The sequence below is a fragment of the Hipposideros armiger genome, unplaced genomic scaffold (assembly GCF_001890085.2).
Source record: "Hipposideros armiger isolate ML-2016 unplaced genomic scaffold, ASM189008v1 scaffold_133, whole genome shotgun sequence".
Classification (NCBI taxonomy): domain Eukaryota; kingdom Metazoa; phylum Chordata; class Mammalia; order Chiroptera; family Hipposideridae; genus Hipposideros; species Hipposideros armiger.
This window is the reverse complement of record NW_017731483.1, coordinates 2,282,448-2,296,611: the sequence shown is the minus strand read 5'-3', so window position 1 is coordinate 2,296,611 and position 14,164 is coordinate 2,282,448. Positions and strand designations below refer to the sequence as shown.

The following is a 14,164-nucleotide window of genomic DNA, read 5'->3' as shown; positions in this document are numbered from 1 at the left end:
GACAAAACTAGAGGGCTGTTACACAATCCACACATAACTGTCTGAAAAACAACTGACTTGAGACTTTGCTAACCAAAAAGTTAACGAGAAGCTTCACAGTGCCTTCTCCAAGCCACAGTGGTGGTTCCTGGTGCTGGGGCAACCGGCTTACATCTCATCTCCATTCCTTTCCAGTGAGGAAGAGGCGGCTCGCAGACTTGACTGGGCCCATCATTCCCAAGTGCCGGAGTGGCGTCTAGTGTGTGGCAGCGACGACCACGCTCTTGAACTGGACATGTTCTACTGATACTCTGTGCTCTGCAGTGGAAACCAGGAGGCAAAATGCCGGCACAAAACCCTTTTGTGGTTCAGTTCTTTATGCACTAAGGTTTTAGGTTAACTAGTGGTTGTAGTTGAAAATTTTATAAACTATGGTTAATGTGAAGTTTTTCTTTAGTCACAGGAGTTCAGTCTGGTTATTATTTAAAAACTAAGACGCCCCTGAACCGGCAGATCTTACTGATGATGCTATAGCAGCAGTGACTTACCCCCAAGAGCCTGGTTTGGGTGGCCTTGCTATGTGGTGTTTCAGGAGTATTTAAAATGTGCAACCCATGAACAAACAGCACACTCTTCCACAAGATTTAGAAGCATTATAAAATATTTATTACAAATTTGATCTTATCTGGTTAGCAAACAGATCATAATTCTTTATTAACCCTCCTTTAAATTTTAAGAACTTCGAGATTAAAGTTGCCAAATTGATTACCAGATCAAGAATATAATTATGCCCCTCGAGAAAGACAGAAAGACGGGAGCCACAGAGCTCTGCCAGGAATCATAGAACACGAGAGTCCTTTTGCTGGAAATAAGGAAATGACAGAAAAGCCAATGGTAAGATTTCAAGTTTCAAAAACCAAGCCCAGGCACCAGACATCTCCCTGAGTGTTCCTTATGAACAGCTGGGATTTAATTATAATCAATACCGGCGTCAGAAAGAATTTTGTCCTTATCGAATGCCAACCTTCTGATGGATGTGAAAACCTATGGCCAAATACTTGAAAACACCTTTCTGTGTTGCACCGTGGGCTAACGGCTTATGAGGTCAAACATTAGAGGGATGCATTTCTCGTCCACCGTGGTTATGCTGACAAACTTCAACGACCTGTGGTCGCACCTATTAGACAAGTCATTGCTAACCTCATGCCTGTAAAAGTTAAAGCCTCTGGAGGCCAGTGGTGAAGATCCAGATATTAAAGAATTAGGAAACCCTGGCCAAACCGTCCCAAGATGATTATTCTGAAAACATAATTTTGGTATTTCTGCCGCCTCCTTTTTTTAACATCATGTGCACCTCTTGGGGTCCAGCAAAAATGTTAAGCCACAGTGCCCTTGTGCCTTTTAATATACCACAGTGCCAGTTAAGCTACTATTTCTGTTGCTTAGGGAGTTATTTTCATGAGTGATTGGGCAAATCTTATGATAAAGGACAGGCTAAAGAGCTGATGAGCACAGACTAAGCTGCAGAGCACTGAGCAGAGGCTTTTGACAATAAAGAGTCTTGCACACTGAACTGTGATGACGTGGACAGTACAGGGTAACCAGAGGTGGAGCCAGGGCCTCACCACTATGAAAGAGTGTCTCCTGAGGCTGCACATGGGCCCAGGAGTGGCACCGTGCTGCAGGGACAGCCATCCCCACCGGCTTCTCTTTGAAACACAAATTGCAGCTCTATTCTGCATCACTGGAAACTGCAACATAATATTAAATCTGTTGGTCTATGAATGGCTGCGTATGTGTTTCTTGGGACCTATGTGACAAGGAAGGCTGGGAAACTGCCATGGCAGCGTGCTGAAATGACCTTCACTCAGAATGTCTTATATCCCGAGGTGCTCATATGTCAGTGTCATCAAGCTAATCTGAATTTCTCAAAAAGAGAATACTTAACAGCTAAGAGTGTTGTGAGTGTTGGAGGAAGTAGAGATTAGTAGGGGGAAATCTCTCACAGAACCAAATCAATAAAAAATGAAGGTGGGCCACATCTTTAAGACCATCTGCTCCATCAGATGAGCTTGTCTAGACCAGGAGGTGGCAATTTTTTCCTGTAAGGGGCCAGAGAGCAAATATCGTAGGCTCTGCAGGCCATAATGTTTCTGTTGTAAATACTTCATTCTGCCATAAATCCTATGTAAATGAACAGGTATGGCTATTCCACTAAAACGCTGTTTACAAAAGCAGGAGGTGGGCCAAGTGCTGGGGTCTGCAGATCCTGGTCTAGTGCGCTCAGGCTAACAGACACGAGGTGAGGGAGGGGTGGATGGCAGGTGACCTAGGGACCTGGTTCCTAGGAGTGTAATTCAGGGGCCACAGCTTTCACACTTTGGCCATCAGAACAGACAGGTTTGGTGACAAGAAAAATTATTACTACCAGGCTTGCTGCATGGCACAGAGCGGGCATGACCTGGCCACCAGGCTCACGGCTCTATCCCTCGGCAGCTTTGGGATCCCACACAGCTCACCATTTTCTGCGCTCTAGCATCTTCTGTGTCAGCATGTCAGGGAAGTGGTCAGCACCCAACTCCCTTTTCCCTCCTCCTGTGAAGCGTAGGTGGCCAATATGGTGACCAGTTGGCCACAGTGGTATTGGACAGCACTAAGGCCTCCCGTTTCTCTGCTGCTGCAGCCTTGATATTCTCCAATACGGGGTCGTTCCGCACCTAGCTTTGTGAAGGCTTAGAGGAATGCTGACGGTGCGGCTCACACAAGCACGGCCCATCCTCATCAACATCAGGCTTTGGCTCTGGGCTCACGGGGAGCTGTGCCTGCGGTGAGAGTTCGCTGGGTATGCGTGGCCGTCGGGCTGTACACTCACATTCCTCCTTAAAGCTATTCTGGGCATAGCTTGAAGCTGGCCTGTTCCCTTTCTCTTGACATGTGACACAACAGGCTGTGAATCCCTGTCCTTGGCAGGCAGGGCAGGTCAAGACGAGCTGGCGGCACTGGGGAGTGGAGCAGAGTTTATACTGGTCCCATGGGGCTCCACAGTATGAACATTCTGAGGAAGGAAGACAAGCCTTTGTTATAAACACACGTACGCGCATGTCCATACGCATGCATGCACGCACGCGTAGAGAGGCACTTCTCCAGTTCCTAAATATAACTCTTAGCTCACCAGAATCTAATATATCCTGTTACACCTGGGGAAGGTTTCTGAACAGTAAGTCTCCTGTCTTCTAACAAAAAAATGGTGCCCATCACCACTTTTTTGGGGGAGCTGGCTTCTGGGAACTGGTTTCCTGATTCCCACATTCACTGACCCATTTTCCTTTTTCCCATTTAGAAAACAGGTAGCAATGCTTCTCTCTTTCATTAACTATTCCAAAGCTGGCCAACTGCCCCTGGTTCAATCATCTTTTTCCTTTAGATCATTCCCTTTTTCACTGGGAAACAACACATCTGAATGCAGACGATCCCAAAGCTATTAATACATTCAACGTCCGCAGTCCACATACCTCTCCCCCAGGCCTGAGGTTCTCCTGCTGTTGCCAGCAGACACTTGACCACACGGATTCCTAAAGCTTGCTTGCATCATCTACCTTCTCAGGTCGTTTTTTCCTGCTGACTTCCTGTTACCATTGGTAACATCATTCTTCCTCAAGTCTCCTTACTAGCTTATCTAAGCTTCCTTTGGGCCTTCTCTCTCCCTTCAGTACTCTATCTAGCTCCCAAACAGATGTGAAGTAGCTTTCAATAAGAGATACAACATAAGACTGTGAAAATGAATTTTAAAAAATCAATCAAACTCACATCTTATTTATTATCTGAGTGGTAATGCAATCTCACTTTCTGATCCCAGGAGTTCTAGAAACTGCAATAGTCACTAGGATTGTCTGCCAGTGACCTTTCCTATTCAAGAGTGTGACATCCAGGGGTAAGAGCCATTTTTTCTTAAGGATTATTTCCATCCTTCCTTACTAATCGCCCTCATCTCATACCATGTTAGTGTGGACTCTCAACTAGTCAAACCACACACTTCACGTGACCACCCCTTCCTGTGACCACCTGTCTCTGGGCTTGGCCCTAGGTTCAGCTTCCACCTTGGAATACCCCACCCACAACATGCATACCACATGTGTCCATATATCATCTAAACTAGGGGTTCTTTTATTTTGTGCCATGGGTTTACCTGGCAGTCTTGTGAAGATTATGGACTCTGTCTTAAACAAAATATTCTTTAAATGCATAAAATAACCTACACAGGATTACAAAGGAAACTAATTATATAGAAATACAAAATACTAAAGTTATTTTTTAAAATCTGGGATATAATAAGATATTTATTAGCATGTTAAATAATAAGACTTAGTGGTGGGCCCAAGAACTATTTCCATTTTGAAGCAACGATGAACATAAATGCTATTTTGAGATACCTGGAGCAACTGTGATCTATGAAAATATTGTGATTTTCATCGACAACAGTCACAGGTACATATAACACTACTAATTTGTCGCTTACATTCATAACTGAAGGAAGTGCTATATTTAGTGAGGGGTTATGAAAATAAAGATAAAATTATTATACATATTTTCCCATCCAAATTCACAGAATCCCTGAATTCTATATACTGACCCCAGGTTAAGACCCCTGCTTTAGCCTATTAATTCAACTCCTAGCAGGAAGTTAGAACAAGGCACATTATCCTCATTTTGAAGGACTTGCCTAACTAGTAGATGGTGAAGCCAGGATCCCAGTACAGGCCTCCTGACTCCTGGTCCAGGGTTCTGTCTGCTGCACCACTGTATCTCCAACTCTGTTGGGCAATGGTGGTGCTACGTACTCTTCTTCCTATTTCAAGTAATCAGTACCAGCCTGTCTTCCAGAATGGTTAATACAGAGAGTATGCCAGATCACAAGTGTAGGTTCTGGGCCTCTGCGGACCTACCTGACACTATGTCACTGTTGTAAGACAAGGCGTAACGCTCGTCGAAAACAAACAACTTCCCTTTGTAAAAACCATCAGGAAACTCTTCCAGGTACTTGTGGATGCCACCCTTGAGCTGGAACACTTCCTTGCACACTCCCTATGTACGGAAAAACAAGAGGAAATCTCAGGAGAAAAGCAGAGACCAGTGAAGCGCCACAGAGTGGCGTGTGGTGAGGAATGTCGAAGGGGGGCTCCTGGCTCCCACTGCAGGACACTGAGAAACTGCTGACCAAGGGGTCCAGGAACCAACTGGCCAGATCTTGCCTACCAGGGGGATGGGCGACGACAGCAGTCAGGGCTTTCACTCTCTAGATCCTAGGAAGCCCAACTATTTTTGCTGCCCCCTAAATATAGGAAGACACCTGTTGGGACATGCAGTGTTACTGAATTTGTTCTTCTCAGGATTAAGCAAAAGGATTAGGAAAAGGGAGATGTTCACTAATCTTTCCCTTAGTTACTTGATGATTCTTAGAGACTGTTAAGTGCTTTTTGCATCCTGAGATTTAAGAACTTCAGATTTTGTACTTATAGACTCTAAGTTGGGGCCATACAAGGAGAAAACAACCCCCTGGCTGGCTGGAGGTGTGGAAAGCTCCACACGCGCAGTAGGAGAAGTCTCCTTCACTGCCATGCCTGCAGAGCCCCAAGGGTGGTGACTCACCTTGGCTTTGAGGTAGGCTGAACCCCGCTCACAACGGATGCCCCCAGTGCAATACATGAGTACCCTCTTCTCTCTGAAAAGTTCTAGATTTTTGTCAACGTAGCTGGGGAAGTAACTGAATTTCCTGATGTCTGGGGCTAGGCAGCCCTGGAATCGTCCCTACAACATGGGAGCAGCAGAAGGCAAATGATCAGAAAAGCACACCTGGTAAGAACAAAGGTTCTCTCTGTGTCAAACACCCCAAACCTCGGCAAGAAAATACTTGCTAGTTGCTGTTCTCAACCCACACTCTGACCTTTTAACTTCAAGATTTGGAACTCAGAAACAAGGCTGGTGGACTGTGGGTCACCTTCCCAGAGTCCTCAAGGGAACTGGAGAGGTTGCCCAAAGCAAACTCTACAAGATCCTTGATACAAGTCAAGGGTAGGTACATGGGAGCCAAAAAGTACACTATTTGCCAAGGTGTCTTCATATTCTCTTAGACTTTCTCACAAGATCCTGAGTTCAAGGCTTGGGGCTTCTCTGCAGCTGCTAGCAGTAGGAAGAGATACATGTGACTTGGCCACAGATGGGCACACACAGTGTCCTCTTTGGAAACATGCCATGCTGCAGGGACTAAATTGTGGTTCTTACTTACTATTTTGCTTTCATAGAAGTTTCTGCAGTCCACTAAAATAGTATCACTTTGCTCTTGATTTGCCTGAGACAAAAACTTTTCTACTTCTTTATGAAATTCACCAGGGGATAAATGGATTCCTAAAACCAAACCAAAAAAATTAGTTAAAACAAAATACATAAATAAAACCCAATCACATTTGGACCAGGCCAATAACTTACATGTTGCTTTGTTTCTTTCCACCTCAATTTTTTATAATTATAACTATGTCTCAAAATAACACTATCTGATGATCATGGTGAAATAATTTAGTAATTCCAGTTGTCCTCACCCTCCTTCCTCTTAAGATGAGCACTGTGTAGACCTGGAAGTGTACAAATAGTCAAAGAAGTTTGCATCCTTACACCTGATCTCACCCAATGATAAAAGCCATATACGTGGGATCTAAATTGCCATGTGGGTTTGCTAGTCCATTTTATAGCCAGTGTTCTATTGTCACTATACATGGAGGAGCCTGGACAGGTATATGCTTGACTATAAGCTTTATAAACTGTTCTATACCAAGGTCAAGCCCAAGTTCAAGGCTAAGAACTTTGGCACCCGCAGATGTGAGCATGAAGTTGTGGAATAAAGTTGGAATATGTTTTTTTTTGTTTTGTTTTGTTTTGTTTTTTTTAGCTGAGCCATCCTGCCATCTGTTGGCAGCTCAGAGGCAGCTCAGCTTGGGCATCGAACCAGCGACCTTGTTGCTCAGAGCTCGCACTCTTGAGCAAGCTCTTAACCAACTGAGCCACTCGGCCGGCCTGGAATATGTGTTTTAAAAATACAACAGGGTAAGAATAATGTGTCTTAAGTTTGTGTGCATGAGTAAAAGAGAAAAGGGTAGGAGGGGGTGATAGCAGGAATGATATATGAGAAAGAAGAGTGAGAGAGAAAAGGATGAAAAGAAGATGGAGGAGAGAAAGGAGATGAAGGTAAGTAAAATATAAGGAGATTAAAAACGAGAGAACCTGTCTGGTAGGGCCCTTTGCCCTCTCGACTCTCCAGAGTAGAAATGTTGCTGTATCTTTAGGGGTTCACACATCTCAGTAAACTGTAAGGAACTTTGGTGAATTTGGCAATGTAGAGTAAACACACCTCATGGGCGGGTGACTTCAGTCACCACCCGAGGCAGAGCTTGACAGCACCAAAAGAGCCTCTTTCCGCTCAGGAATGAATCCCAATAACCACCTGGACCTGCTGGGTACCCAGGTGGGGCTAGAGCCCCAGAGCACAGCCAACAAATGTGGATGCTGACCTGCCCAACCTAGGATTGTAGGGAGAATGTAAGAAGGCCAGGTTTTATATAAGTAATTATCACGTAATTACGTAGTCACCAAAACAGTGGGGGGAAAAGGGAGATTCAAAACTGTGGTGAGCAGCATGAAAATCTGCCATGAATTCTACTTATAGGGAGCCACCGGGAACCAAACCCATTCCCATCGCTGTTATTGCTGCTGCTCTCCTGGCTTTGCGAAGGCCTGACTGGACAGTAACTCATATGGACATGTTTAAAAGAGGTGCCTTCATGGGCCGGCTGAGTGGCGCGTTGGTTAAGAGCTGGCTTGAGACGCCAGAGGGCCCCGGTTCGGATCCCACATATGAGGGCCAGTGACACTGCCCTCTACAGCTAAGATGCTGAACAACAGCTCAACCTAGAGCTGGGCTGCTGTGAGTCGCCAGCGACAAAGGCTGCAGCCCCTGCTGCAGTGGGTTGCCATGGGCTACCATGTGTGGCCAGCAGCCGCCGTGAGCAGCCATCCAGAAGCCGGCAACTGATCTGCCTCGCCCAGGAAGAGTGCAATGATGGTGCCAACTTGGGTCAGTGAAGCAACGTCCTCCACAACTAAACTGAAGAACAAAACCACAGCAACTTGTCTGTTCCCCTTCCCCCAATTCCCCAGCGCTGTTCCCATCCCCCAACTCCAATAAAAATCTTTAAAAAAAAACAAGAAAAAAGAGGTGCCTTCAAACAACTTGGCTCAAATGAAAAAAGCACAGTACTCCCTGGAGTGCACTCTCCCTACCTTCCTGAGCAATGTCCTGTAGTGGCCAAGGAAGGGGTGTTTGTCTTCATCCTGCCTCCTGCTAAGGTAGGGACACTAAGCAGACACCTTCCCTTTTGGTCCTTCTCTCCTCGTATGTTGAGTCTCTTTTCCCAGATGCTTCTATCTTACTCCCATTTCTCCTGGCTTAACTCTTATATGCTTCTTTTCAATATTTACATATTAAAAAAATGAACAGAATCAGCAGACCTTTTGCTTCCTGATGAAAGGAGACAATACTACCTGTGAAGTAGTCTTGGAGAAAAAAAAGCAGGAAACCAAACCTGAATCTCCTCAAGTCTCAAGATCTGAGCTAATATGGTAGCCACAGGTGACTAGCCACATACACTTGAAATGTGGCTTGAGATGTGCTATAATAAAGGTGACACAGATACAGGATAGCAAGGACTTAGTATGCAAAAAAAGTAAAATAATTTTTTACATTAGATACATGTTGAAATAATATTTTAACTATACTGTGTATTGAAATTAATTTCAATTGTTTCCTTTTCCTTTTTATGGTGTGTCTATTAGAAAATACAAAATTCTATATGTGGCTCACATTATATTTCTATTAGCACTACTCTAAATCTAACTACTAATTTATAGAAAATACAGAGGACAGAGGAACATCCCATGGAGATGCAATCAGCATTATCCTGATTGAGGGAAACTCTATAGGCAAAGTGATCTAGTTCCTTCAAAAGATAAACTTTAAGGGGAAAAAAAAAGATGGCAGCAAATCTATAGGTTCACTCACTGTGATCAAACACAGTGAGTGGACCTTACCTGAATCCTATTAGAAACAAATAAAAAGTTATGAGATAACTGGGAATTTTAAGCACTGACTAGATGTTTGATAATATTAAGGAATTACTGTTAAAAATGTTTTAGGTGTGATAAATGATCTACAGGTTTTTTTCATCTTTACCTTTTAGAGATATTTACTAAATTATTTACGAATGAAATGACATGGCATTGGGATTCCCTTCCAAATAATGCAGGATGGGGAAAGGGGACAGGTATAGATGAAAGTTGGCGGTGACTCTGTAATTGCTGAAGTTGCATGATAGGTACATGGGCGTTCACTGTACTATTTTCTCTACTGTTTTAAATGTTTGAATATTTTCATAGTAAAAAGTTAATCAGAAACAAAAACAAAAGCCCTGCCAAACAAATGTCTTTCAACCATCTATGGTAACCATGAGAAAAAAGGAGAAAAGAACATTCTAGAGCACTTGCAAACAAACTGCTTTGGTGTTGAAAGCCACTTGCTTCCTGTAGCAAAAAGCTTGTGTGTTTTATTCAGTTAACAAACTATTTACAAATAATAATTACACTCTTCCCATACTGCTATCTTTGGAAAGAGAAAACAACTTCTTGCCAAATCATTATCAAGAATAACTAAGATAGGTCATTCTTAGGGGCAAGTCAATGACCACAGCACCAAAGCAAAGGCCAATTTTTGAATGTCACGAGTGTTAGCCACCCCACAGCTATTTTAAAGAGAGGATTCATTACAAGTCTTGCTGGCCAGTGTCTAACGTCCACATTTACTCTACATTGTTTTATCCATTTGAAGAAAAGCAAATTTTTTCTTCTAAAAGGAAGCATACCAGGCTTCTTGTAGGAGATCTCATTGGGACTGATCCCCATAGGCACAATTTCTTCAAATACACCAACACGCAATTCTGGAAAACAGCAAGCTCCTCCTTTGCTGGTCTAGCCAAAGAGAAACAAAACAGAATACAGTCTTTCTCTCTATCTCCAAGTATAAGACATTTGTGAGCAACACTATTCCCCCGTGTAGTGTTAAGTGCTGATGTGATCATTCACTAAAAAGGGAGTGATGCCCTGAAAGGGCCAGGAGGTCTCTCTAGTGAGCAAACACATCTAAGTTTTAGAGTCCAGACTGGGTAAGCTGTCACATCCTTATTCTTTAGGAAGGAAGGGTGAGGACCAGAGATGGCACTAAATTGCCCAAGATCACATGGAGACTTAGAGGAAGAACTGGAACAAGCATGCTCCTTCTACCGCACTGCCTTTTAACCTAATGGGGAAAAGGTATTTATTTGGCACCGCGTATTTCTCTGCAGTGACCGCCTCTTCATAACCTACAACAGGAAGAGGCGTCGAGGCAGAAGCAAATGACTCTAGATCCATTTTATTTTCAATTTCTCTTACCTTAAAATCGTCCTTACACAGATAATCCTTAAACAATGGGCAGGAAAGCATGACTTCCACATAGAGTCTCGTTGCCAGTTTGCTCCCACCAACTGTCCCATTGATTCCTTCTGTAGCAATTCGAACCTGAGACACAAGATAGTGAGAGAAAGGGAATGCAGGCTGCTCTTAGCTTCTTTAAATCTTCCCAGAGCAGAACTGGCTCATGTGTGTCAATAAGTTTAACAGAAAAGCAGACACTGCTGTGACACCAAAGTGCTACCACACAAAGATATCTGTAGTTTTCCAAAATGGCACTGCCTACAGATGAGGCACACAGTTAATATGTGCTGAACAAAAGAAAATCAATTAAACTCCTACAAGCCCCATTTGCAATGGAGCTCCACTTGTCCAATGGCCAAAGAACTGGGCTCTGAGCTTAATCCAGGTCAGCAGATCTAGAATCAAGATTCAGCTTTGCCACTTCCTTGCCAAGTGGCCCTGAGAAAATTAATTTACTTCTCTGAAACTCAATTTCTTCATCTTGATAAAACAGGGACAAAAGAGAACCAACAACAAAAAACACTGCAGGGGAGATGGTGCCCAAGTCCTAAAGCACAGAGCACATGTAAGGGCTGGGAATGGGACTGAGGTGAGTAAATCTCTGCATGGTGTTTAGGGAAAGACCACCATTGCAAACCCACCCACTGGAATACAAGTTCCGGGAACTTGTATTTTGTGTTTTGTTCACTGTTGCATAGCCAGTGCCAAGAACAGTACCCGCCACATAGTAGGCATTCAAAATGTATCTGTTGAACAAATGAACATGTATCCACATCTGAGGCTTTTCAAACCCTGTATTCTCTTTGAAATACTTCACTTGTTAGAGGATGTTAGAGCCTAGGTTAAGGGCGCTGCCTTACAAAGCAGTGCTCTGGAGGCCCTGCAAGTTAGTTGTTTTGGTTCTACAGAATCCTTTATATGAGTTTAAAGATGGATCATCTTTAGAGGGAGCTGAGCTCTCTAGAGAAAAGTGCTAAGAGAAAGTTTAACAGTGTGTCACAGTATCATGGTCTTCTCTGGAAAGAGAGGTAATTTAATTCAAGGTCCTATATTGTTGCTACTACCTATTTAATAACAGTGGTACCTCCGGATGTATAGAATTTGAAAAATTTTAAAGGCCCCTTTCATTCAGGGCCCAGAGAAGATACTTCATTTGTTGCCTCACTTGATTCAATATTTTAGGGCATGGAAATAAATGGGATTCATTTCACAAGCCAATGACAACTCAATGGTAGTAGCTATTGGAGTTCCATGATGAGCACTCTGGATTCAAACCCAGCTCTTATTGGCTCCAAATCTTTTAATTTTTTCCTTTCCAAAGCTTCCACTGCATTCCTTCAAATATCCTGAGGCAATAAGGAACGTATAGTAATAGGGATTAAGAGCTTTTTTCCATAATTCCAGAATTTTCAAGTTCTCCTCTTTGTCTACCTGAATGCTAATCTTCTGCCAATTCTCCTATCAGCAAAAACCTCTCAGTAAACTGAGCATGGATCCCTGAAGCCTAAGATTTTAGACCAAAGATCCAGGCAGGTGCTGCCACATGGTGGTCAGAAACCCTCACTGCTAGTTCACCTTGTGGGTGGGCCAAAAATAAAAATCTGCCCCTAAATCAAGGAAAGACATTGGTATCTTTTTTGTACATTCAGGTTTACTATGAGAATATCCATCTTTCAAGGTGTTCTCTAAATAGAGATTATGATAAATGTATTCATCCCACAAATGTTTACTAGTTGTTTTACTATGTGCCAGAAATTGTGCTAGGAATTAAGGATATAGTAGTTGGAAAAAATACAGCTCTTGCCCTCTTGGAGCTTAGAGACTGAGGTCACACACATTAAGGTAAAAGCTACAAATTGACAAATGCTATAAAAATTACAAGATGCTATGAGAGTATATTTGGAAAAATGAATATAGATTGAAGATCAGGAAACCTCTTTGAGGAAGTGTCGTTAGAATTGAGAACTGAAGGTAGAGTACAACTTAGGAGAAAACAAGTGGGTGTGGGAGAGTTCCTTGAAGAAGACTTTTCTTATAAAAAGGCCCAAAGACACAAAAAACTTTGTGGGCTCCAAGAAACTGAAAGCCCCAGTCACTGGAGTGTAACAAGTAAAGAACGGTATCAGATAAGCGGAAAAGGTACAAAGGGGCCAAGTCATGTGGGAACCTACAGGCATGTTCAGGATCTGGGTTTTACTCTAAATTCACTGGATAGCCACTGAAAGGTTCTGAGGAGGGAGTGATATGATTTTATTTAACTTTTAATATCATTCTGGCTGCTGTGTGGAGAATGGATTAAATGGCAGGCAAGGATGGAAGAATGGAGAGTAGTTTGTAAACTACTGAAATGGACTGGGTCTGAGAGCGTGGGGGCTTGGTCTAAGGTGGTGGAAGTGGAGAGAAATTAATAGAGTCAAGGGATATTTTAGGTAGAAATGGCAGGACTTGATAATGAACTGAACGAAGTAAATGAAGCTTTCGTTCACTACCTGTTGGAAAACATGGATGTGGAAAGCTATCACTGACGATCAAATGATTGATTGCCTCAGAGAATTAAAGCCTGGGACGTGTGGGAAAGGTGAGGGGCTGATGCCAGAGGGGATCTCAGACGGAACCTAGTTCACTTTCTTTTGATTTAAATTTTAAAAATAGAAACTATACACACACATGTGTATATATGTAATCAGGGATATTAAAAAAATAATAAAAACAAGAAAATAAAAACCATCCATAAGACTCTTGTAGAGAAAATCACTGACTAACATTTTGGTATCTGCTACCTTCCATCTTTACACACACACACGTGTGGTTTTGTTACAAACATACTTCATTCCTTTATTCAACATTCTCCAAATATTTACTGTCTGTCATGTGTAAGCCCTATTCTAACACCAACAATACATCAATTAAGACAAAGTTCTTGTCCTCATGAAGCTTATGTTCTGCATTATATATAGAAGCTTATACTCTAGAAGCTTACGTTCTAGATTACAGAAACTTATATGACCTATATTATAGGTCATAGTTTATATTCCATATTATATTCTATATATTTCTATATAAGCTTATATTCTATATTATAACATAGAAGCTTATATTCAGATAGTAGTAAATTCTTTAAAATTCTCTGAGCAGAAGGGGGTAGAAAGTGATGAGGTATACAGAGGACTACTTTAGGTTAGTGTTCTGAGAAGATAACATTTGAGCAGACATCTGAAGTAAGGAATGAGCCATGTGAAGATCTAGGGAAACAGCATTCTAGAGCAAAAGGAAACAGCAAGTGTCAATAGCACAAAATGAAAAACCCTGAGAAGTTCTAGGAAAATTAAGAAGCAACTCGGAATCATACCTACGTGTATAGTTCCGTAAACCGTTTTCTTCAGTTACTATATCAAGAACATTTCCCTATGCCAGGGGTCAGCAAATATGTCTGCTTTTGCATACAGGTTTGTTGGTACATAGGCAAACCCATTCTTTTACATAATGTCTACAGTTGTTTTCATGTTACAACAGCAGGTTCAGTACCGTATTTGCCGGCGTATAAGACGACTGGGCGTATAAGACGACCCCCTAACATTTCCACTCAAAATACAGAGTTTGTTATATACTCGCC

The 14,164-nt window shown here is 42.5% G+C and overlaps 2 protein-coding genes across 4 annotated transcripts in view; one reads left to right on the top strand and one right to left on the bottom strand.

Annotated features, from left to right (window-relative positions):
• The window catches only part of TMOD1 (tropomodulin 1), an 80,381-nt gene extending 78,617 nt beyond the window's left edge, over positions 1-1,764 (top strand). For both annotated transcript variants that reach the window (XM_019649488.1, XM_019649487.1), the window contains exon 10: positions 175-1,764. In XM_019649488.1, coding sequence (XP_019505033.1) covers positions 175-239 — 65 coding nt within the window. In that variant the 3' untranslated portion in view covers positions 240-1,764. The remainder of the gene's footprint in view (positions 1-174) is intronic.
• Positions 623-14,164, bottom strand: part of TSTD2 (thiosulfate sulfurtransferase like domain containing 2) — a 20,463-nt gene continuing 6,921 nt past the window's right edge. For both annotated transcript variants that reach the window (XM_019649485.1, XM_019649486.1), the window contains exons 5-10: positions 10,510-10,635; positions 9,942-10,047; positions 6,263-6,381; positions 5,626-5,784; positions 4,923-5,061; positions 623-3,034 (exon numbers count right to left, since the gene is read on the bottom strand). In XM_019649485.1, the coding sequence (XP_019505030.1) occupies positions 2,697-3,034; positions 4,923-5,061; positions 5,626-5,784; positions 6,263-6,381; positions 9,942-10,047; positions 10,510-10,635 (987 nt within the window). In that variant the 3' untranslated portion in view covers positions 623-2,696. The remainder of the gene's footprint in view (positions 3,035-4,922; positions 5,062-5,625; positions 5,785-6,262; positions 6,382-9,941; positions 10,048-10,509; positions 10,636-14,164) is intronic.